Source organism: Acomys minous, assembly GCF_964271855.1.
Source record: "Acomys minous genome assembly, chromosome: 13".
Classification (NCBI taxonomy): Eukaryota; Metazoa; Chordata; class Mammalia; order Rodentia; family Muridae; genus Acomys; species Acomys minous.
In genome coordinates this window covers 112,129,744-112,153,907 of record NC_140495.1, presented here as the reverse complement: position 1 = coordinate 112,153,907, position 24,164 = coordinate 112,129,744, and the positions used below count along the sequence as shown (strand labels likewise).

Sequence of the window (24,164 nt, the reverse complement as noted above, 5' to 3'; positions counted from 1 at the left end):
TGCCTGGTGCCGTCAGAGACCGGAAAAGGTCATTATACGCCCTGGAGCTGAAGTTACAGATGGCTGTGAGCCTCCATGGGGTTGCTGGGAATCGAACTCAGGACCTCTGGAACAGCAGCCCGTGCTCTTAACCTCTGAGCCACCTCTCCGGCCCCTCCCACCCACCTCTTAATATCACTGCACAATAATCATTTTATTTTCTCCATTCCCTTCTAGCGTGACCAGAGACAGCCTTGGCTTTGGGGATGCACTTGGGAAACCATAATACAGGTTTGGGGAGCCTGCCAATCCCAGGTCGCCCTTAAGTAGAGCCAAGTGGCCGAGGAAGAGCAGTGGGGATTTCTCTAGAAACTGCGTCTCCTCGATCATCTCACTGCACCAGCGTTGTACCCTCCACCTCCTGCCCCTCTCTCCAGAGGACTTGGGTGCAGATGTCAGGCCTTGTCTGTCCCTTCCCTGCTCCAAAACTCACCTTTAACACACACACACACACACACACACACACACACACACACACACACACACACACGGCAGAGAAGGGAGGAAGAAGGGAGGGAGGTGGCTTGGGTTTGGGGATTCATTAGCCTGGGAGGACTGAGGACAAACACTACAAGAGAAAAGGCTCAGACGGGGGCCCTGCTCCCTGCCCACTGGAGCCTCAGGCAAGGCGACCGCGGCTGAGGTGAGGAGCTCTCAGTCCCGCCTCTGGGACCATGCGGCCAGGCCCCCGTCACCCACAGCTTGCCACCCTCCTTGCCTCTTTCGGAGGAAAGGACAGTAATACGAGGTTTGGGATCCGGTGCTGTTGTGTAAGAGCCTGAGGGCGGGGCTGCGGAGGACGCCCCTCCCCCACCCCGGCCGACTTCACTTTCACTTCCCGGAGTTAAGTTTCCTTTTCTTGACAATCGGGAAAGGCTCACTTTTTTTTAAAACAGTATATTAGTCTTATTTCCCAGTAAAATATCCATATAATGTCAGAAGAATGGAATGATATTCAATTAATTCCACAGAGTTAACATCTAAAAACCTCGGGGAATCATCAGTCAAGTAGAAATTTGATGTTTTCAGAGCTGGTGTTGGCTTTGCTACTGAACTAATCCAGTCACTACTGAGGCCAGTTGTAATGCTAAACAGAAGGTTTGCTGAGGTTTTGAGCAATGTTTCCGTTAGCCATTAGAGTTGATCCAAGATGTTACTGAACCGTGTGGCTGGCTCAGGGTTTTTTCACTTCTTTATTTCTTTATTTATTTATCATACTTGCAGTGTTTTGCTGCATGCACACCAGAAGAGGGCATCATCTCATTATAGATGGTTGTGAGCCACTATGTGGTTGCTGGGAATTGAACTCAGGACCTCTGGAGGAGCAGTCAGTGCTCTTAACCTCTGAGCCATCTCTCCTGCCCCAGGATTCCCTTCTTTTTCATGGCAGAATAGCACTTTTTATGCACGTGCATGGGGAGTGTGTGTGTGTGCGTGTGGACATGTACACGTATGCACAAGTGCGTGTGGGTGTGACATAGACTGTCTTCTCTGACCACTTTGCCTCATTTTCTGTGTTTCCCTGAACCGGGAGCTCACCAGGTCTGCTACTCTGGCAAGCTGACGAGGCTCCAGCGGGCCCTACACATCTACCTGCCCCCCACAGTGGCTGCGGGGGGAGGGGGGGGACCTGAACTCACTCAGGTCCTCACTCGTGCTCAACCCCGCTCTGCTGACCCTCCCCACCCCATAATAAACACCTGCCGTGGATGACCGCGCCGGGCAGCGGCTGTGTCTACGGCTTGGGGGGATTCGAGGGAAATGCTGCTTCCCAGAAGAGCTGTCGTACAGTCCAGTCCTTCCCCACATCCTCAGCAGTGTCTTGTTTGTTTTCCCTCTGCTGCTGTTGCTAACCAGCGTGTTAATCAGCTGACACGCCGCTGGCTTTGGGTACATCTCTCTGAGGGGGACTCTCTCCGCAGTTCTTCATGTGCTTGTTTTTAAAATGTCTGTCTGGGTCCTTTGACGATTTTTTTTCTTTATTTTGTAATTTTAGTTTATTATTTTTAAAGATATTTAATTATTTATTTTGGACTTTCAAGACAGGGTTTCTCTGTGTGGCCCTAGCTATCCAGGAACTGGCTCTGTACCAGGCTGGCCTCCAATTCAGAGATCCTCCTGCCTCTGCCTCCTCAGTGCTGGGATTAAAAATGTGCTCCACGACACCTGGCTTTGTAATTAAAATTTTAAACGAATTTTATTCAGGTGTGTGTGCGTGAGCACCTGCGTGAGTTTGTGTGCACCACGCACTGCACACGAAGGGACCTACCTGTGGCGCCCTCATGAATATCCACCATTACACTTGGTTCTTTTCATCTCACTCCTCTTCTCTCGCCCTCCCTAGCTTGTGTGTGGCTGTACAGCGAGAGGGCTCTGAGCGCCCTCGGGTGCAGCTCTGTCCTGTTTGCTCTGACTGACTCTGGGTCTAGGCTGGTGGCCACCAAGGCCCCCGTGATGCGCCTCTCTCCCCTCCCACAGCTGAGGTCACTGCTGTGGCCAGACACGGCCCTTTACTCAGGCTTTGAACCCAGATGCTCATGCCTGCACAGGCCACCGACTGCTTCCTGAGGGCCAGACTCAATCCCCATCCGCATCCGGGCAAACAATCACCTGTGACTCCAGCTGCAGGGGTATTCAAGCCACGACCTTGGGCACCCACGCAAATGTGGCCCGCAGGCACGCATACACACACACTAAAAATAAATCTTTTTTTTAAAAAAATAAAATGTTTTAATTTCATTTTTTAATTTTAAAAATATTTTTTAAATATTTTAAAAACAGAAAATACTTGATGAGAAGGAAAAGGAAAGCAATCGGCACACTAAGCTAGACCGGTGGGTGCCTAGTCTGGGAACCCCTGTTGTTTTATGTAATTCCAATGTAATGAACACAGGTCCAGAAAGACACAGTTACTGTTAATTTCCCAAGAAGTAGGAATTTGAGATGTTGTGCCCATTAGTTACCCCAATTCCCAGCCAGCTTATTGGGGCCTGGGTTTAGAGAGGACTCTGAAGGCTGCAGGGCGGAGCCTCCCCTTGGCTGAGTGACAGCTGGGGGCGGGCCATAAAGATTCAAAAGTAAACAAGCTGGAGCTGCGGGCAAGGTACCAACGCAATACAGAGGGCTCAAACCCCGTGGCGGGGAGGGGGAGAGAACTAGCCTGCGTGCCATCCCCAGAAAAGAAGTCCCTTATCCTGGTGGGGAGCCCTGCGGGGACCCCAGAAAAAGGGCACCCCCCTAACGCTCGCCCCGGCTTCCGGGATCCGCCCCTCTCTTGGTCAAGCACCCTATCACATCTTCGGTTAAGCACTCGAAACTTAATTACGTGCCTTGTTCCTCCTGCTTTGCGACCTGTTTCAGGACAGGGTAGACATGAGCTGACCCGGACACTATGTGGGCTCTTATCCTCTGGTTCCTGAGCCCCGCGGACAGCGAAGCCCGTGAGTGCGGTGGGAAAGGGGCGGTTGCCAGATTCGAGGTGGGGGTGGGGAAGACCCCAACCCGGAGCCTCGGGGCACCCTGCAGAAGGGCTGCACTTGAGAAATAAAGGCGAGACCTGGAGCTCAAGGTCATCAGATACTTGGCAGTGAGTCCTAAATGAGGCCCTGTCAGAAAGCTCAGTCAATGGGGGAGGAGGAGGAGGGGTTAGCTCAGTGGCGCATGCAGACCACGGATGAGGTTCACAGCGAGAACTACCCGCCCCCCCCCCCCAGCATTTCAGAGAACCTTTAAAAACAAACACTAGGTCTCACTTGGTAGTTCTAGTGTCTTCGAACTCACTATTATAGACCAGGCTGACCTTGAACTCACAGCCATTTCCTTAAATTCTGATGTGGTTTTGTTTTTTTGTTTTTTGTTTTTTGTTAGATTTATTTTATTATTATGTATACAGTGTTGTCTGCATGTACACCTGCAGGCCAGAAGAGGGCACCAGGTTACATTATAGATGGTGTGAGCCACCATGTGGTTGCTGGGAATTGAACTCAGGACCTTTGGAAGAGTAGGCGGTGCTCTTAACCACTGAGCCATCTCTCCAGCCCCTCTGATGTGGTTTTGAGTATTTACTTGCATGTGTGAATACACGTCAGAGGCTCCAGGAGGCTTTGGGCTGTAGCATGCCAGCGTGGGTAGCCGGGGCTCCTGTCAGCTTTCTTCTACTGAGGTGGGAGTGCTGTGAGATCTAGGCTACTCTGGGTTGCAGAGTAAGACTCTGAAAGTAACTATTGTGTGTACCTCAGGATGTGGGTGGGTGGCCAACTCACTCTTCCCAGACCGGGAACACCCACAATAACCTTGGAAATCCTGCCCGGCGTGCGTCAACATACGACTGGATGAAGGAAGTGGAGTTCAAATACATGGCTTTGTTTTGTTCGGGTTTTTGAGACAGGGTTTCTCTTTGCAGCCTTAGCTGTCCTGGACTCTCTTTGCAGACCAGGCTGGCCTCGAACTCACAAAGCTCCGCCTGCCTCCGCCTCCCGAGTGCTGGGATTAAAGGCGTGCATCACCACCGCCCGGCCCCAACCCCAGCACTTAGAAAACAAAATAACCCTGTACCCAACTATAACAGCACATATGCACAGACACGCTCTGTATTCCCATTGCTTTGTATTCTAATTAACTGAGCAACAGCAACAAGCCAGGCAGGCTACAGAGTGAGTTCCAGGGCAGCCAAGGCCTTCTCGGGTGGGGGACTATGATATGGGGACATGCAAATACAGCCCCTGGAGGCAGGAGGTACAGACAGCTGTGAACTACTCCGTGTGGCTTCTGGGTCCTCTACAGGAGGGACCGAAGGATGCTCTTAACCACCGAGCCACTCTCCAGCCCCCTCCACTTACACCTCCTTATGGGTCTGCATCATCCTAGTGCTCAGTGCTCATGTGCCCTGCCTGCTCTGGTGCTGCATCCTCGCCTTGCACTCAATGCCGACTCTTCCCGCAGGGTCACATTCTCTGCACTACTCCTACGCAGCCGTGTCTGAGGCCGGGCCAGGGCTCCCTGTGTTCTTTGCCAGTGGCTTCATAGACAACCAGCCCTTCATCCACTACCACAGCGGGAGCAGGCGGGCAGAGCCTTCTGTTGCCTGGCTGGTGGAAGACGAAGCCTACTTTGAAGATGAGACCCAGGCCTTCGCCAACCGCATGAGGATTTTCCAGTTGAGCCTGAGAAACATACAGCAGTACTACAACAGCTCGGGTGCCTGGGGAGCAGATGGCACCAGCCAGCAAGCAGGTATGTGCCTGGGAATGGTGGTAAGACTCAGAACTCACCTACACCGCCTCATCCCAGAGTCCTGACAGGCTGTTCCTGCAGAGCAGGCTGGACGTACCTGCTCGGGGTATGTTTGACATTCATCTGTTCAAAACCTGTCAGTGTGAGCCACAGGTGTACACACAGCATCTTTTGGGAGGCAGCAACCAGAAAACATAAAGGCATTTGTCTTCAAAGTGCTTACAGCCTCTATGGGAAAGCACTCGGATGCCTGGGGACCCTTGTGACTTTGAGGCCAGCGCCTCCTTGAAGCCCAAATGAGAAATAGAAGGGGTTGCCATCAGTGACTGATAAGTAAAGGAGACACCCCAGTGGCCCACCCTGAGGGATGGGTATACAGAAGATAGGCCTGGTGATTCGCACTGCCAATCCCACCCGGCAGGCACTAAAGGCTGAGGCAGGATGATTCCCTCAAGTTCAAGGCCAACTTGGGCTACACACAGTGAGTTCCAAGCCAGTCTGAGTGAGAGAGAGAGAGAGAGAGAGAGAGAGAGAGAGAGAGAGAGAGAGAGAGACCTTTTGTACAACCAGCAGTCACACTGAAGCCAAGCACAGGGCAGGACTGAGCAGAATGAGCTCAGAACAGATTGTGGATGAGAAGGCTTTGGCAAGTATCTGCCCTAGTGGGACAGTCTGTGAAGAGCCTCTCTCTGCACCAGTGTGGAGCTGTGGAGAGCCGCTGGGTGAGGGGGTGGATCCTAACACAATCAGAGACGTCTTCAGCATAAAGCTTCATGGTGGTCAGTGGTTGGTCTGGTTCAGTTCTGGTTTGTTTCGCGACAGTGGAACCCAAGCTGGCCTCCAATTCACTGCATAGTTGAGGGTGACCTCCTGCCTGCACCTTCCCAGTGCTGGCTCTCTGGAGCCTCGAGGAAACACACTGAGCACGGTGTCTGTCCTTGGCCGCCATGCTCCTGTGAGGTTTCTCCCGGACTCTGGGATTGCTTGCGCAGGAGCCCCGTGGGGTCATGCTCTGGCTTCAGTAAGCACCCGGCACGCAGGGCTACAGAGGATGCACGACGGAAGGACACAGCAGAGCCCAAGCTCTCTCTCCCTGTCCATGGCGTGGAGCATCTGAGGCCCTGACAGCTCACAGCACTTCAAGGGCATCGGCGGAAGCCAGGCTAGGTTACCTAGAGCGCGAACATCCGTGCTCTAAGAGGACACAAGGAATCTGCTGGGCGGTGCTGGGCAGCAGGGACTGGGCTGCGACACCCGGGAAATACATCTGCGGTCACTGACGTGCCTGTCCTGGGGACTCCTAGGCCCTCACACCCTCCAGTTCACATACGGCTGTGAGATGCAGGATGGCGGAAGAGCCACGGGGCACTGGCAGTACGGCTACAACGGCAGGGACTACCTGACCTTGGATTTGGACTCCATGCAATATACAGCGGCCACCTTCATTGCTGGCTACACCAAGCGCAAGTGGGAAGACAGCGAGTACTGGCTGGAGAAGGAGAAGAGCTACTTAGAGAAGGAATGCATCATGTGGCTGCAGAGATACCTGCGGATGGCAGGAGGGGACCTCACTCGGACTGGTAATGACTCCGCCCTCCCGGCCCGCCCTCCCTCTGCAGCTGGAGGGGAGCTCCCAGGCCCCTCTAGCCCAGGAGGGGAGGCCATCTGGGTGGGTGCAATGTGCTGGGGGTCGCTGGCCACAGCAGACGTTGACTCTTGAGTCTCCTGGACTGTGGTCACCTACCAGTCACTCTCTGAATGTGTGCCAAGGGTCCTTGAAGGGGTCTCCCACTTCTGCCTTCCCACTGGAGCCTTGAAGCTGTGCCTACCAGCATCTGTCTGTCTGTCTACTGCAGACCCTCCCCAGACAAGAGTGACCCATCACCCCGGATCTCAAGGTGAGGTCACCCTGAGGTGCTGGGCCCTGGGCTTCTACCCTGCTGACATCACCCTGGCCTGGCAGCTGAATGGGGAGGACCTGACCCAGGACATGGAGCTTGTGGAGACCAGGCCTGGAGGGGACGGAACCTTCCAGAAGTGGGCAGCTGTGGTGGTGCCTTCTGGGGAGGAGCAGGATTGCACATGCCATGTGGTGCATGAGGGTCTGCGTGAGCCCCTCACCCTGAGATGGGGTAAGGAAAGAATGGGGGCACAGATCCTGTTGCCAAGGAGAGACCCTGAGTGGGGCCAGGACCCCTCATCTTTCTTTTCCCTTCCCAGAGCCTCTTCAGCCCACCACCCCCACCGCAGAAGAATGTGGGGGGAGCAGATGTGGACACGGGGTCTTCCTGGCCGTCCTCGTGCTGCCGTTAGTTGGCACCGTGTTTATGCTTCTTCTGGTCGCCTGCAGAATTCAGGTAGGAAAGGGGGTACTGGGCGCCCTGTGTTGGAAGGAGGGTCAAAGGTCAAGGGTCAAGGGTCAAGCTGGGACTCCTGCCATTGCATCAACATAGTGACATTCTGTAGTGTAGCAAAGGCTGGAGGGCTGCAGGTGAGAGGGGTGCTGGGGAGCAGTACACCACTGAGGTTGTCCAAGGCCCCCCGAGATCTCTCCCTGAGCACGGACACCCTACGTACAGACATCCTATAACTGTGTACGGATTCCAGAGCAGCTCCTGTGAGACACAAAAGCCCACAGCACCTGGGAAGTGAGCCTGCATCTCACGGGATAAAGTGTCTGCAGCTCTCCTCTCTAAAATGCCTCAACTTCTTTTTTTTTAAATAAATATTTATTTATTATGTATACAGTATTATGCCTGCATGTACTGCAGGCCAGAAGAGGGCACCAGATCTCATTGTGGATGGTTGTGAGCCACCATGTGGTTGCTGGGAATTGAACTCATGACCTCTGGAAGAGCAGTCAGTGCTCTTAACCGCTGAGCCATCTCTCCAGCCCCTGCCTCAACTTCTTAAGCTAGCCAGGCTCCCAGACCCATCAGTGATTCTGAGAGAAGCATGTAATGTAATGGAAGTGTGTGTGTGTGTGTGTGTGTGTGTGTGTGTGTGTGTGCTCGCGTGCACACTAAGGATATGCATGAGTGACTAGGGTCTGTGTGTATGAGAATTAGGGCCTTTTATGTGTGCATTTGTGTACATAGCATGTATGTGCATATACACGCACATGTTTTGCTCTCGGATACCCTCACAGTTAACTTCATACTGGTTGTTTCACTCCACAGGCCAGAAGAAAGGATTGGCATGCTTTCTCTATTCCTCGGTGAAGGCAAAGGCAGCCTTCTGCTAGTCTTAGAGTCGCCAGAACCCGCTGGGAGGAGCCTCTGTGTTGGGATAATCTCTGTGAAGCTGCCACTCCTGAGTGTGTGAACTTCCTGCTGCCGGGAAAAGACAAAGGCGTGTGGGCAGAGAGTCTGTTCAAGCTCTGCTCTCTTCCCAGCTCCGCCCCCCTCACCCCTCCCCCCCCAGGACTTGTAACAAGTTGCTGTGAAGGGAGAATTTAGCAGGAGAATGGCTTCCCTTACAGGCTGATAGCAAAAACAAACAAAACACCGTTGGCTGAGCACGAGCCCCTCACCTCACCCTGCTAGGGCAGCTCACATCCACATATCTTACCTCAAGCATCTGTCAGACTCAAACTGGCCCCCAACCCCCAAAAGGTCACCTTTGTTAGCCCATCAGTTGTCAACTAGCCACTGTTGCTGAGTTCTGCTTCTGTAAAGGGTTTTTAAACCCTCGGCTTTTGCAGGGCAGGGTCCCCCAACTCTCCTGAGCTTGGTGGACCCCGGTGTGTCAGCTCAATAAAATTCCTTTGATTTTGCATTGACTCTGGACTCTGACTCTCACTCAATTGGGCTTCTGGGGAATAGACTCTGACAACCTGAGTCTAACATTTTTTTTTTTTTTTTTTTGGTTTTTCAAGACAGGGTTTCTCTGTGTAGCCTTGGCTGTCTTAGACTCACTCTGTAGACCAGGCTGGCCTCGAACTCACAGCAATCCGCCTGCCTCCACCTCCTGAGTACTGGGATTAAAGGCATGCACCACCATGCCTGGCTTTGCCTTGAGTGGATGTAGCAGTTGTCAATAAAGAGCTGTTTGGCCAATCAGCTGGGCAGAAGGACAGGAAGTGGAGAGCAGGGCGGAGGTTTGAAGAGACGCCAGTAGCTGGGCAGTGGACAGGAAAGACGCCGCCCTAGGAGTCATCCAATTGGCAATTATTGGTATGTATGTAGGTTTTGAGGCTACAGGATTAGAGTAAGTTTAGATTCTGCCCAGTGTAATAGCTTTAAAATACACTATAATCTCACTGTGTCTGGGTTATTGGCGTCCGAGGCCATACTGATAAGTTAATTGCAACAAGTCTGCCCTTAAGTACACTGTGTTCCTAGTGGGAGTCATGGCCTTGCTGGAGGAGCTGTGGCTTTGTTGGAGGTCTCAGAAGCTCCAGCAAGGCCCAGTATATAGTCCCAATTAAATGTTTTCCTTTGAGCCAGGCATGGTGGCGCACGCCTTTAATCCCAGCAGAGGCAGGTGGATCTCTGTGAGTTCGAGGCCAGCCTGGTCTACAGAGTGAGTCCAGGACAGTCAGGGCTACAAGAGAAACCCTGACTCTGGCAAAAAATTAAATAAATAAAAGTTGACCTTTGGAGTTGCTTGGTCATGCATTAAAACCCTAACTGAGACGGTCCTTGTCTTCGGATGTACACTCCTGCAGAACATCAACACACAGCAGGTATAAGACAGGGTCTTAATTGTGGGGCAAGTGAGCCAAGGAGCCAGGGAACCAGCCTGGAGCAAGAGTGACAACACGCCCAAATCCTGAAAACCTCTTTTTTTTTTTTTTTTTTTTTTTTTGGTTTTTCAAGACAGGGTTTCTCTGTGTAGCCTTAGCTGTCCTTGACTTGCTTTGTAGACCAGGCTGGCCTCGAACTCACAGCGATCCACCTGCCTCTGCCTCCCGAGTGCTGGGATTAAAGGCGTGCGCCACCACGCCTGGCTTAAAACCTCTTTTTTTGTTTTTTGTTTTTTAAGACAGGGTTTCCCTGTGTAGCCTTGGCTGTCCTGGACTCCCTTGCAAACTAAGCTGGCCTCGAACTCACAGAGATACACCTGCCTCTGCGTCCCGAGTGTGAAAATATCATCTTGAGACTGGTGGGAGCAAGGTCCGCTCCCCATGGCCCAGTGCACGTAGCCCTGTGACCTCCTACCCCTGTGACCCTCCATGCAAATGAAGTGAAGCACCCACAAAAGCTCAGCTCCAGCCAATGATGTACTCTGAAAACCCCAACCCACGCCCTCAAGGTTTATACAGCCCTAGTTCTTCCCAATAAAGGAGAGCTGTCTCACTGGAAACTGTCTTGGGGAAGGCTTTCTGTTTTAGGGTTGTGTTTTGTTTTTTGAGACAGGCAGTGACATCTAAGGAATTCCTTGGGGAGCCACCTGGGTGACAAGAAGCCAGGATATCCTGGTTCCTGACCCCATGCAGAGATCATTACATCAACCCCGAAGGATCAGGAAGAGGCTCCCATAATGTAAACTGGTTTCTTCCTTCCTCAGGATCACCCTGAGCACGACAGCCTGGAACCCCCACGCCAAGAGAGATTCCTTAAGGTTTTTTGTTTTGTTTTGTTTTTTCGAAACAGGATCTCTCTGTGTAGCCCTGGCTGTCCTGGACTCACTTTGTAGCCCAAGCTGTCTTGGAACTCACAGAGATCCGCCTGCCTCTGCCTCTTAAGTGCTAGGATTGGAGGTGTGCACCACCACTGCCCAGCTGGGAAGGCTTTCTCTAGCCCGCACTCGCTGCTGGACTGCAATCCTGCTGAGCCACCGACCCAGCTAACCTTCAGTCCTTCCAGCACCAGTGCACACCACCAGGGATGGCACTGGCTGGCTTCTGTGTTGACAGGCATCACGAACTCTGGCAAGAGTTCTAAACATGTCCTGGAAGCCAGGAAGGGCAGTCTGGAGCTGACTGAGAGGAGGGAACCTCCACTGAGAAGGTGCCTCTCTAAGACCAGGCTGTAAGCAAGCCTGCAGGGCATTTTCTTAGTCAGTGGTTGAAGGGAAGGACCCGTTGTGGGTGGGGCCATCCCCGGGCCCCATTCCTGATAAGGGAGCAGGCTGAGCAAGGCAGTGAGCAGCACGCTCCACGTTCCACGGCCTCCACTTCAGCTCCTGCTCCACGCCCCTCCTGCCCCCATTGCGTCTGATAATGAAGCAATGTTATTTGTAAGTGTGTGTGAAATACTCCCCCCCTGCCAAGTCGCTTTGGTCACGGTGCCTTCACCACAACAACCCTGACTTAGACGAACACGTTCATAGGCAGGAGAGATCAGAAGGAGACTCTTTTTGGGAACCACTATTCTGCCTATGAGACTTTTTTTTTTTTTAAAGAAACTAGCTTTTCTTTTGTAATGCCTGTGTTAATGTCTATAAACCATGAGCCTGCAATGCCTCTGGCACCCAAAATAGGGTGTTGGCTCCCCTAGGGCTGGAGGTACAGTGAGCTGCCATGTGGGTGCTGCAGGTAAAGCCCAGGTCCTCTGCAACAACAGCCAGTGTGCTAGTGCTGAGCCGGTGCTCCAGCCTGAACCGTTTTATCTTTCAGTATTTGTGCTGCAGGGAAAACACAGCTGTGGAGGTGCTGGGGTGCTACAGAAGGGGACGCCTTAACTTATTATGCAGCCCAGATCTCCCTGAAACAGTACATAAATTTCCCTAAGAGAGCTGGGCGTGGTGGCGCACGCCTTTAACTCCAGCACTCAGGAGGCAGAGGCAGGCGGATCTCTGTGAGTTCAAGGCCAGCCTGGTCTACAAAGTGAGTCTTGGACAGCCAGGGATACACAGAGAAACCTTGTCTTGAAAAACGGACAAACAAACAAACAAACAAAATTCCCTCAGAGAGACATAGGGGAAGAGGTCTGTCTTAGTTACTGTTCTGTGTCTGTGACAGAATGCTCTGACCAGGGTAACTTATAAAAGGAAGCATTTCCCAGCACTCTGGGAGGCAGAGGAAGGTGGATCGCTGTGAGTTCGAGGCCAACCTGGTCTACAAAGCAAGTCTAGGACAGCCAGATCTACATGGAGAAACCCTGTTCCACCCCCTCAAAGGAAGCGTTTAACTTGGGGCCCATGATTCTCCAGAGACTTAAGAGTCCACATCCATCACAGCAAGGAGTTGGCACCAGGCAGGCAGGCGCCGGAGCAGTAGCTAAGAGCTCCCATCTGGTCCACAGCACAAGGCAGAGAGAGCTAACTGGGTATGGTGTGGGCTCTGGCCTCAAAGCCTGACCCCAGTGGCACACTTCCTCCAACAAGGCCATGCCCCCTAATCCTTTGCAAAGGGTTCCACCGACTTCAGGCCAAGTCTTCAAATGCACAAGTCTACAAGACTTCTCCTTCAAACCACGGCAGGGCACCGCAGGCTCGCCTAGGTGTGTAAGGAGACACGAGTGAGAGCTGGACACAGACACCACCACCAGGGGACTGTGCAGCCGGATTTCACTCTCTTAGTCACAGTGGGGACTGACTATTCACTCTCTTAGTCATAGTGGGGACTGACTATCAGGCACCCTGTGGTGGGGACCAGGCTTATCACCCTGCTGCACACACAGCCCACATTTGGGCAACTGACACATCAAGAAACTATGCAGAGCACCGTTGGGAGGGAGGGACACGGAAAGCGTGTGTGACAATCCCCCTCCCCCACACAAAAAAGCAACGGCCTAGAGAGAAAGCCACCAGAAAGATGTGTGACGGAGGTGCTGAAATGTGGCTCTGGCGGGTGTGCGGAGGAGGAGGAGGATGACGACGCAGGGCTAGTTAAGGGACCGTGCCCCACTGAGTATATGGGTAAGAGAAGCCAGCCACGACCTTTAAAGAGGCTGGGGAAGCCACAGGCTGGGAAGGCCTGAGTGTGGAATTCCCCTCGCTGGCGGAGGTCACACAGGGCGTGGGAAGGAATGAAGTGTGAGGCAGCCTCCTTATCTGGCAAACGTGCAGGCCAGTGGATAAAGGAGAAAATTACTTTTAAAAGATCTTTAATTATTATATGTGCATTTATTGTGTGTGCGCATGGGTGGGGGTCAGAGGACAGCTTGTGGGATCAGTTCTCTCCTTCAGCCACGTGGGGTCTGGGAATCAACAAGTCAGCAGGCTTGGAACCTCATCCTTGCCGCACTGAGCCTTCTCTTGGGCCCCCAAAATGTCTTTTAATTATCTTTTTTTTCTCTGTATTATTTTGATATCTTATGTGCACGGGTGTTTTGCCTGCATGAATGTCTGTGCCTGGGAAAGCCGTGTGAGGGCATCAGACAGAGGCCCTGAAACTGTTACAGACAGCTGTGAGGCACCATGAGCACTGGGATTAGAAACTGGGTCCTCTGGAAGAGCAGCCTGGTGATCTTAACCACTGAGCCGTCTCTCCTTAACCATCTCTCCTTCTTTCTTTCTTCTTCTTCTTCTTCTTTTTTTTTTTTTTTTTTTTTTTTTTTTTTTTTTTGAGACAGGGTTTCTCTGTGTAGCCTTGGCTGTCCTGGACTCACTTTGTAGACCAGGCTGGCCTTGAACTCACAGTGATCCGCCTGCCTCTGCCTCCTGAGTGCTGGGACTACAGGCGTGTGCCACCATGCCCGGCCTCTCCTTCTTTCTTTGATGGTGTGCTATGGGGACCAAATATTGTCTACTCCAACTCATATTCACAAAGTTAATGTCACCAAGGTGTGGTAGAATGACAACTTGAACCCTGTGTTTAGGCAGCCATGGTAGCACACATCTTTAGTCCCAGCATTCAGGAGACGGGGGCGCGCAGATCTCTGTGAGTTCAAGGATGGCCTGGTTTACATAGCAAGTAACCAGGGCCACACAGAGAGAGACCCCGTGTCAAAGAACCGAATAAGGGGCTGGAGAGATGGCTCAGCAGTTAAGGGCACTGACTGTTCTTACAGAGAATCTGGGTTCAACCCCAGCAACCACACAGCAGATCACAAACTTCTATATCTCCAGCTCTAGAGCCTCCCACTGTGCCAGGCACACACACGGTGCACACACACACACACACACACACACACACACACACACACAAAGTAAAAGTAAATGGGCTTTGTTTTTTGGTTTTTCAAGACAGGGTCTCTCTGTGTGGCCTTGGCTGTCCTGGACTCACTTTGTAGACCAGGCTGGCCTCGAACTCACAGAGATCCGCCTGCCTCTGCCTCCCGAGTGCTGGGATTAAAGGCGTGCGCCACCACCGCCTGGCCATAAAAGTAACCGTTAAACAAAGATTTACTTAAAATAAACATAAAACAAACAAAAATCTTACAAGGACTTCAAACTTGTTTCTCACAGGCACAAGGGGGCAAACACTAAAGCTGGTGATTCAGGAAAGAAAGACACGTGGCTGTTACGGTTATTATTATCACTTGGCCGGGGAGAATGGCACACATCTGCACTTGGGAGGCTCACATGATGCTGACAGGTCCTGGTGGAAGAGAGAAACGAGAAGTTTCTGTTTAACAAATACTGTAAGCTCAATTTTCTTAACAAAGATATTTTTATTATGAACTTATTAACTGAGAGCACCTCGCTTATAACCCAACTAACCTAAACAAGAGGAAAAGGAGATTAAAGAATACAATAATGGGGGCTGGAGAGACGGCTCAGAGGTTAAGGGCACCAATTGCTCTTCCAAAGGTCATGAGTTCAATTCCCAGTAACCACATGGTGGCTCACAACCATCTATAATGAGATCTGGTGCTCTCTTCTGGCCTGCAGGCAGGATATTGTATACATAATAAAGAAATCTTTAAAAAACACACACACAATAATGAAACCATAAGGATATCAGTTCTTAGGAACGATTCTCCTGGTGTAATCAGCAGGATTTCTTCTGCTGGAACCTGGATTAACCAGAACCTGGAACCTCAGCAGGAGCCCGGAGCCCGGAGCCTGGAGCCCGGAAGCCTTCCCTCGAGTGGTTCTCTCTAGGAGTGTCTCAAAGTGGAGCGATGAACAGCCAAAACTACCCCAAGTCTCCAAAGGCTCCGCCTCTTATTTTTGGCTCACATTTTATACCTCCTCTCAGAATTTGTTCAAGGATGTTTTTCAGCTGGTTAATAGCCCATCTCCCCCACACAGTGGTTCGACTTCTAAGGGGATAAACACCACCTGCTCTCTCACAGGTCTTTTTCTCATCCCCCACTTGTGATCTAAACAACAAACATGTTTATCTCTCCTTCAGAGTAGAGTTTCAGTTTTACAATATGAAGAAGTTCTGGGGACAGTTGGTAGGGTGGGCACACAAAGACGTATGATTTACTGCCACGGAAGTGCGCACTGAAGTGGTTACTCTGAAAAGTTATATTTATTATTTAAAGTACTAAAATGACAAGCTAACGTCCATAATTGTTTTATTTTCAACTACTGACACACGTTATATATATATGAAGTCTCTGAAGGTGTTTATTTTTGTTATCTCTATTAGGAACTTGGCACACTGGTGCCAAGGCGCACATGTGGAGGCTGATGGAAACTTGTAGAAGTGAGTTCTACTCATAATGTGGACCCAAGAACCTAAACGCACGTCATCAGGCTTGGTGGTGTGTGCCTTTACCCACTAAGTGTTCTCACCAGCCCAGTTTTCCCAGTAGCTACGCAATCTGTTACCCTAATTTCCATTTAAGCAAACACAAGGCACAGCAGGAGACAGGCGATATTCTGCATAAAGTAGCAGTGTAGCCACATTAGAGAATCTAATCAGTATCAAAGGAAGAGAAAAAAACAAAGCCAACAGGAAACAGAGCCGACTCTCTCCTCACAGCGTTCAGAGGCCCCGTGCCACACACACTGCCACGCCCAGTGTACTGGCGTCCACCCATGCTGCCTCTCACTTGAACAACAGAGATCTGGAATGTTGAGACATTGCAGTGAACTTCTTAGGCTAAGTCAGAAATCCCTGAGTGTCTTAAGTCACTGTTCTGTTTCTCTGAAGAGACATTGGTCAAGGGGACTCTTAGAAAGAAAAGGAAGCTCTTAACTGAGGCTTCACTTTCAGTTCCAGTTAGTCCATTACCACCCTAAGAGGAAGCAAGCCTGCAGGACGGGGGGGTGGGGAAGTAGCTGAGAGCTTTGTTTTTGTTTGTTTTGTTTTTTGGTGGTGGGGGTGGGGGTTTGAGACAGGGTTTCTCTGTGTAGCCTTGGCTGTCCTGGACTCACTTTGTAGACCAGGCTGGGCTCAAACTCACAGCGATCTGCCTGCCTCTGCCTCCCGAGTGCTGGGATTAAAGGCGTGCACCACCACCGCCCAGTTTGGTTTTGATTTTTAAGATTTATTTATTTATTTTATGTGTATCAGTGCTCTAGCATTCACAGACTGCAGGCAAGTGAGAAACAGAGACAGGCCCTGGCGTGGACTTTTGAAACCTTAAAGCCCACGCCTAGGGACAGACGTCCTTCAACAAGCCTTCAACAAGGCCACAGCCCATAATCCTTCCCAACAGTCCACTAACTAGGAACCAAACATCCAATTATATGAGCTAATGATGGGGGGGGGGCATTCTTATTCAAACCACCACACTGAATGAGGAGGCTAACTGAGTAAGTCGTATGTCAGAAAATAGCTATTAAATGTATTCATTACCTTTTTTCAGTACTGAAACAAAAATACCAAAATATATAAATAATTTTTTTTGAGACAGGGTTTCTCTGTGTAGCCTTGACTATCCTGGACTTGCTTTGTAGACCAGGCTGGCCTCGAACTCACAGAGATCCACCTGCCTCTACCTCCCATTGAAGGAACCAGCCCCCTTAAGGACCCCCATTAAAGCCAAAGTCTGGGAAAACGTAAAAGTCAGCCTACTCAGTCCTCCCTTCAAGACCCCCTTTAAGGCCAAAGCATGTACATTTCTAGGGGGTCCAGCTTGAACAAAGGACAGACAGATATCAGATCACTGTGTATGTGTGGCAGGGACAGGAAAAACCTTGAAGAGTCCAACTTGACTCAAGGTCTCAGTCTGTGCTCAGAGTCCAGCTGGACCCAAGGACAATCAGCTGTGTTTAAAATTTCCACTACCCCTCCCCAACTAAAAAAGTTCCTAAACGCCCCTTGTGACTGCTTCAACCAACCTTTCCCATGGGTCAGCTTGCCCCTCCACCCATTATCCAACCACCAAACGCCAAGACTTGTCACTCCCTGCTTGCAGCTTTTCTGCCCAAATGCCAACCAATCACATACTGTAAAACTCATTTCTTTGTCTAAAATCTATAAAAGGCCCGTGCCTCTGTTTCTCGGCGTCTGCAGCTTGAAAGAGCTGGACAGACCCCATCGCAATGGCTCAATAAATTCCTATTCCTATGCATTTGCACCGACAATGGACTCCGTCTCTTAGTGGGGACTCCAGGAATAGACTAGAGATCTCTCTAGAGGTCTCTTACACCATCACGCCCAGCAAATAAATAAATTTTAAAAAGGTAAAGCAAGCGGGTGTGGTGGCACACACCTTTAACGCCAGCACTCAGGAGGAAGATGCAGGCACATCTCTGTGAGTTGGAGGCCACCTTAGTCTACAAAGGGAGTATAGGACACCCAGGGCTAGACAGAGAAACCTTGTCTCAAAAAAACAAACGAAACAAAACAAAACAAGATAACTAGGCTACAAGCTGTGAAAAACTCGTTCCTCCTCTCCAGAACTCTGGCCAGATCCATCCTCCACCCTTAGCAGGCTGGGCCCAGACGGTGACAGACTCAGCCTCTGCTCCAGCAGCCTGGAGCCACAGCGACGCCAACCTTCCCGGCTGATACCCAAACCTCCTGTCAGACGCTGCCCTCTAGTGGCCATTTTGGTAAGCCTTCTTGAAGGCTCATTCTTCAAACTGGTCACTGATCCTGACAACGCAGTAGCTGTGGGCGAAACGGCACCCCTCCGCCTTCACCGCCTTCAACTATCTCTTCTTCCATCTCAAGGGGGCAGCTAGGTACGTTGCCGAAGTTCTGCCCCGTTAGGGAGGCTTCCCTTCACCAACCTCAGGGCATTGTAACCACACTGTCTACATATCTCAGCCAAAGGCAAGATAATTTGGTTAATCAGCTCAGCTGGCTGGTGGTCAGAGTAACATACCACAGCCCATATCTAAGATAGGCACGCTGTTGACAAAGTCAACCTGGCTCCGTCTGTTTTGCCCTCAGTGCCCTTGGTCCACGGTTCCCACACTCTAGTTATTCAAACTGCAGATGACTCGAAGACACCTTAGCGTCAAGGCAAGGGCACTGCCTGCACCCCAGACTCACTGGGACGCCACTTCCAGGGGGTCCCAATGTCAAGGGCAGAACACTTGTATATCAGCCACCGCTAAGTGGCACCAGACAACCGTCTAGAACTGTCAGCCTGCTGGTGTGCCCTAGTAGTGGGACCCTGAGCACTCATCAATGCCCAGCAGCTTCAGCCACAAAGGCAACACCTTACGAGGACTTGCAGAAAACACAGAGGGGCTGCATGAATTCCACTCTCTCCCACTGACAGAAAAGAAAGGGAGCCGGGCGTGGTGGCACACGCCTTTAATCCCAGTACTCGGGAGGCAGAGGCAGGTGGATCACTGTGAGTTCGAGGCCAGCCTGGTCTACAAAGCGAGACCAGGACAGCCAAGGCTACAAAGAGAGACCCTGTCTCAAAAAACCAAAAAAAAAAAAAGAAAGAAAGAAAGAAAGAAAGAAAGGAAAGAAAGGACCAGAGGAAAAGCTCTCTGAAGGCCACGGTTCCCACGCAGGGGCCAGTTTGTCAGCTATCTGGTCTTGGTCTATCAGGGCGTGCAATCAGGAAACACTCTAGGCTGCTGTGACGTGCCAGGGCCTGGGCTCCACCACCTCGTGGGAGGAGGACACAAACATAGGAACCTTGACCATAAGTGTGGATGGCACCCCCAGAGGTGACAGATGTGGTGAGAGGGGGACTGGCCCCAGCCAGAGAACACACAGGCACACACAGGTGATGGGAGAGTGGCAACCCCGCTACTCTTCAGTGTGGCTGTCCTCTGAAAATCCCTTTAGTCTACGTTCACGATTGGTCTAGAAGCAATGAGAAGTGATGGGGTGGGCCCAGGGGACAGCAGCTCCGTATGAAGCACGCTGTTATTAAACAGCTAATGTGTCTGGGAAGGCGAATTTCCTGAGAGAAGAGAGGGCTGGGAGGAAGCAGCAGGCTCAGGCTCTCCCATCAGTACCCTCAGCAAACCAGCACGGCAACACCACCACTGCTATACTGAGAACCCAGGCAACAGCTCTCACCTGTGTCTGCCCTGTAGCCTACAAATCGAGTCAAGGACAGCCAGGGCTGTTACACAGAGAAACCCCTGTTTTTAAAAAAAAAAAAAATGACCTTTTCATATTGCATACAGCGGAGCTGGGCATGGTGGCACACACTTTTAATCCTAGCATTTGGAAGACAGAGGCAGGTGGATCGCTGTGAGTTAGAGGCCAGCCTGGTCTACAAAGCGAGTCCAGGACAGCCAAGGCTACACAGAGAAATCTTGTCTCAAAAACAAAACAAAACATATTGGGTGGAGCGTATTTTGTTCACCACACCGCCCCCTCTCACGCCCACTGATCTCTGCTCTCTTGAGACGGTGTCTTACTCTGTAGCCTTGGCTGTGCAGACCAGGCTGACCTCACACTCACAGATCCACCTGTTTCAACCTCCTGAGCTGGGATTAGAGGAGCGCACAGCGGGCGCACTACCATTCCCTTCATGTGTGTGGCGTGCAGGACAACTGTTATCTTTTCTTTGAGACAAAGTTTCTCTTTGTCCCTGAACTCACTAATTAGGCTAGACTGGCTCAGTAGTCCCTAGACGCCTGTCTTTTCCTCACAGCTGGATTTTCATACACAGGCCACCACACTCTTGTTTTGTTTTGTTTTGTTTTGTTTTGTTTTTCGAGACAGTGTTTCTCTGTGTAGCCTTGGCTGTCCTGGACTCACTTTGTAGACCAGGCTGGCCTCGAACTCACAGCGATCCACCTGCCTCTGCCTCCCGAGTGCTGGGATTAAGGCGTGCGCAGATTTTTCTTTCTTTCTTTCTTTCTTTTTTTTTTTACGTGATTTCTATGGATCAACCTCAGAGGTCCTGTGTGCTACAAGCCAAGCGCTTTACCGACTGAGCATCTCCGCCGCCGCCGCCCTAAGCAACGTATTTTAAAACTCCACGTTATATACTTCAAACGTGCGTCGTTTTGTCAATTATACCTACATCACCAAAGCTGGGAAAATGGAAGTCTAATAAGAGGCCAGCCAGGGCTGCACAGAGAAACCCTGTCCCGAATAAATAAGTCTACTAAGTAAGCTTAACTGAGCAGAGAAAATAAAAAAAAAACACTATAGGAGGCGCTCCGGGTTGGAAAGGCTTGAAGATTGCAATCTTTTCCCGCTTTGGTAGCCGAAATCTCTGACAAGAAGCAACTTTTAAAGGTTTATCTAGGTAGAGCCGGGAGTGGTGGCGCACGCCTATAATCCCAGCACTCGGGAGGCAGAGGCAGAGGCAGGTGGATCGCTGTGAGTTCGAGGCCAGCCTGGTCTACAAAGCGGGTCCAGGACAGCCAAGGCTACACAGAGAAACCCTGTCTCGAAAAACAAAAAAACAAAACAAAAAAAAAAAGGTTTATCTAGGCTTACCGGTTAAGGAGGATCACAGACAGGCTGTCATGGCGAGCCCGGCACTGAAGAACGGAAACAGAGGTGAGCAGCAGCCCGGGCTAAAAACTCCGAAGGACCACCCACCGGGGGCGGGACTTCCGCCGGCAAGGCCCCGCCTCCTGGTGGCGCCACAAAACAACTCGCGGACCTGTTCAAACACCTCACTCGTCAAACGATGGCTACACGGAGAAACTCTCTCGACAAACCCAAACTCGTTAAAGATGGCAGCTCTACTGCGGTTATCTAAGAAGTGCGTTTGGAGATGCCTGCAACTGGGCTGACAATGGTTGAGGAAAGAAAGAAAGTGTCCAACTGACCACAGCATTTGGGAGCTTAGGGTAAACAGATGTGTTTGACAGGGTGCAAATTAGTGTGGCAGAGCAGAGCATCCGGGTAAGTTGAGTCTGTGCTGCCTATTTGAGGTGTTAATGTCGTCTTCTTCTCTGCAGTGTGTGTGTGTGTGTGTGTGTGTGTGTGTTTTCAAGTCAGGGTTTCTCTGTGTAGCCTTGGCTGCCTGGATCTCGCTCTGTAGACCAGGCTGGCCTCGAATTCACAAGGATCCACCTGCCTCTGCCTCCCTAGTGCTAGGATTAAGAGCTAGGTCAGCACAGCCAAGCTTATATTAGATCTATTTTAATGGTTTAATCTTTATAGTCCGGCAGTGGTAGGTAGCCCGTGCCTTTATTCCCAGCACTCCGGAGTCCATCCCGGATTACAGGGAGAGTTACAGACAGAGAAGGGTACACAGAGAAATCATGCCTCAACGAAAGCAAAAAATAAAGAATAATCCAAACTCTGTCATCATTCAAATTCCGCCTTAATATTTAATTAGAAAGCCCTTGAAGAATGAAGCGAAATGGTCTCAATGAGCAGCAACGCAATAGCTCAAGGATAACTTCTGTTTAGTGAGGTCTTTTATTTAGCCTGAGGAGCTGGGGTTAGAGGCGCACACCTCAACCTTGCTCTGGCAAGCGCAGTGCCGCCATGACGTAGCCGCACCAGCAGGTGGCACTGCGGAGCCGCGAGTGCGGAGGGCGGACCCTTTACCCAAGCCTGCTTGATGTTTTTTTTTTTGCCTGCTGAGGCAGTTACTCTTCGCTAAGTAAGTATTTCAGCACATGGCTGAACGTCACACCCGTCCCAGGCGGTTGTGAACTGCCGGATGTGGGTGCTGGGGACCCTGGAAGAGAAGCAAGTGCTGTAAATGGCTGAGCCTCTCTCCACCTCACAGCCGCGTTCCTTGACGGTGACATCCTTACTCCAGTGTCCGCACCTCCACTCGCTGTACTATAACTTAGTGTTCTGCTGTATCCGGGGCCTCCGAGCTCACATCCCCGATGGATCCACTACACCTCAGTGATCAACCTGCCCCACCCCCACCCAATCATCACCTTCAGCATCCCCCTCCCCTCAGCATTCCTGCTTTTCTCTAACTGGCTGGCTTCTCTCACCAGACAGGCGTCTGTAAGTTCTCCACTCCCTTCTACGCTACACCCTGTCGGTGACCTATCCCTCTGCTCCCACCCTGTGCTCACTGCGCCCAGTGTTCACTTTGGCCTCAGGGTGAACCTCTCTGGCCCTCTAGGCCGTTCAGTCTGACTCGCGTTCCCACAGCTCCTGGGACAGCTGACTTTTCTCAGCCTTGCATGACTGCTCTAAGACCCAGCTTCCAGGGCTGTAGGATGGCTCACAAGCCTGACCAACTGAGGCCAGGGCACCAGCACTCAGAGAGGCAGCTGCTGCCGAGCACACTGTCCACCCTAGCACTTCTGAGATAGGAGACGCCCTGGAGTTCAACGGCAGCCATCTTAGCCAGTCAATGAGCTCCATGCCCAGTGAGAGGCTATCTTAAAAAGCGACGGAAGTCACTGCCCTCTGTTCCCACATGCATGCCAGCTTGCAGCCATGTCCCAACACTTTCTGCTCGGGGATCCCGGGGCTCCCCCATCCCTCTTCTCCCAGTACTCACCACACTTAAAAATTGTCCATTTTATTGCTTTCATCAATAAACTGTGAACTCCGCAAAGGGCTGTGGCTGACAGCTGCTACTCAACGAATGCTCAGTGGATAAACAAGTTCCCTGGGGATCATAGCACTATTCACCCTCCACGACAGTCCCACGACACGTGCACGACTATGTTGTGTCAGCGGTGGTGGCGGGTTGGTCTCTGTTCTGCTGGAGTTCTGTCCCACAACTTCTGGCAGTTTCCAACTAGCTTTTGTTGACTGCAGCATTGGTTTAGGCTGGATAAACCTGGAACACGCACAGCACCCCGCTTTTGAATGGGTGCTGTGTGAACAAAGCTCTTGCATTGACCACTTGGCTATCGTGCTAGGCTGGCTCGCTGCATGCCAGAGCCCCAGGCCACCACAGCCAGGTACCCACCCAAGAGAGAGCGGGGAGGGCTCTGGGCACTCTTCCACTCAGTTCCTCCCCAGCCTCAGGCACTGACATAGGGCCTGACTTCCCTCTTCCGTCGGCTTTGCCTGGTATTATTTACCTATAAAATAAGCAAGGCACTGACAGTGACTGGGGACACATCCCACTTGTTTGGGACTGAGTTGCCTGAGTTCCCTCCAGATCTATGTGAGTTCAAAAACAGCCTGGTCTACCCTGCAAGTCCGGGTCTACACGGTGAGATCCGATCTTTAAAAGAACACTGGTTCCTGTGAGGTCTCCGGCTCCTGATGTCAAGCCCCGCGAGTCAAAGATGACTGAACAGAAGCAACAAGCGGGCAGGGCACACGGCACACTCAAATTCTGACTGTTGTTGTGCGGCTGAGAGCCCTAGATTGGAGACTGGGTTTTTCTTAGTAGGGCTGTCCCTCTTCTCCAGCCCCCGGGTGACCTGCACACACGGTCACATGCTGTAGCTCAGTGCAGTGTAGGTTCCTGGACTCAGGTCCCCGTGGCAGCCCCTGAAGGGAGTAAACCCTTCTCAATGGAGGTTCCTTCTCTTTGATAGGCAGGTCAGTGCTGGCGCTGCAGAGAAGTGGGCCAGGCTACCACCCTCCCCAGGCACTGTGGCTGCCCCCTCCTGTCACCAAGAACTCAGACTAGGGCTCTCTGGAATACAGACAACTACTGAAGAGCCCCAGACACCTTCCAGCTCCTGGCTCACTCAGGCCCGGAACAGCCTGAGCTCCACCCCAGAGCGGAGTGAATGGTCTCAGGCGCTGGGTCTGTGCAGCGCAGCAAGGTTAGCTCCCAGTCCCGGTAAAATCGTACTCAAAGGGCTGCCCTGGCCACTGTGGATGTCAGCTG

General features: G+C 51.5%; 1 protein-coding gene and 1 long non-coding RNA gene across 3 annotated transcripts in view; one reads left to right on the top strand and one right to left on the bottom strand.

Annotated features, from left to right (window-relative positions):
- Nucleotides 1–9,052, top strand: part of LOC311581524 (H-2 class I histocompatibility antigen, Q10 alpha chain-like) — a 74,117-nt gene extending 65,065 nt beyond the window's left edge. The window contains exons 1-7 of one of the 2 annotated variants that reach the window (XM_084753880.1): nucleotides 3,079–3,142; nucleotides 3,400–3,479; nucleotides 4,981–5,271; nucleotides 6,576–6,851; nucleotides 7,128–7,403; nucleotides 7,492–7,628; nucleotides 8,451–9,052. In XM_084753880.1, the coding sequence (XP_084610006.1) occupies nucleotides 3,431–3,479; nucleotides 4,981–5,271; nucleotides 6,576–6,851; nucleotides 7,128–7,403; nucleotides 7,492–7,628; nucleotides 8,451–8,492 (1,071 nt within the window). In that variant the 5' untranslated portion in view covers nucleotides 3,079–3,142; nucleotides 3,400–3,430 and the 3' untranslated portion in view covers nucleotides 8,493–9,052. Of the gene's footprint in view, nucleotides 1–3,078; nucleotides 3,143–3,399; nucleotides 3,480–4,980; nucleotides 5,272–6,575; nucleotides 6,852–7,127; nucleotides 7,404–7,491; nucleotides 7,629–8,450 lie in introns of those variants that run through there. The other variant, XM_084753882.1, reaches the window with a different exon arrangement.
- Nucleotides 9,053–14,487: 5,435 nt separating this feature from the next.
- Nucleotides 14,488–20,961, bottom strand: LOC311581557. The gene is made up of 2 exons (XR_014773796.1): nucleotides 20,879–20,961; nucleotides 14,488–14,701 (listed from the first exon to the last, which is right to left on the bottom strand). It is a non-coding gene; the product is annotated as an uncharacterized lncRNA (long non-coding RNA).
- Between the last annotated feature and the right edge of the window lie 3,203 nt (nucleotides 20,962–24,164).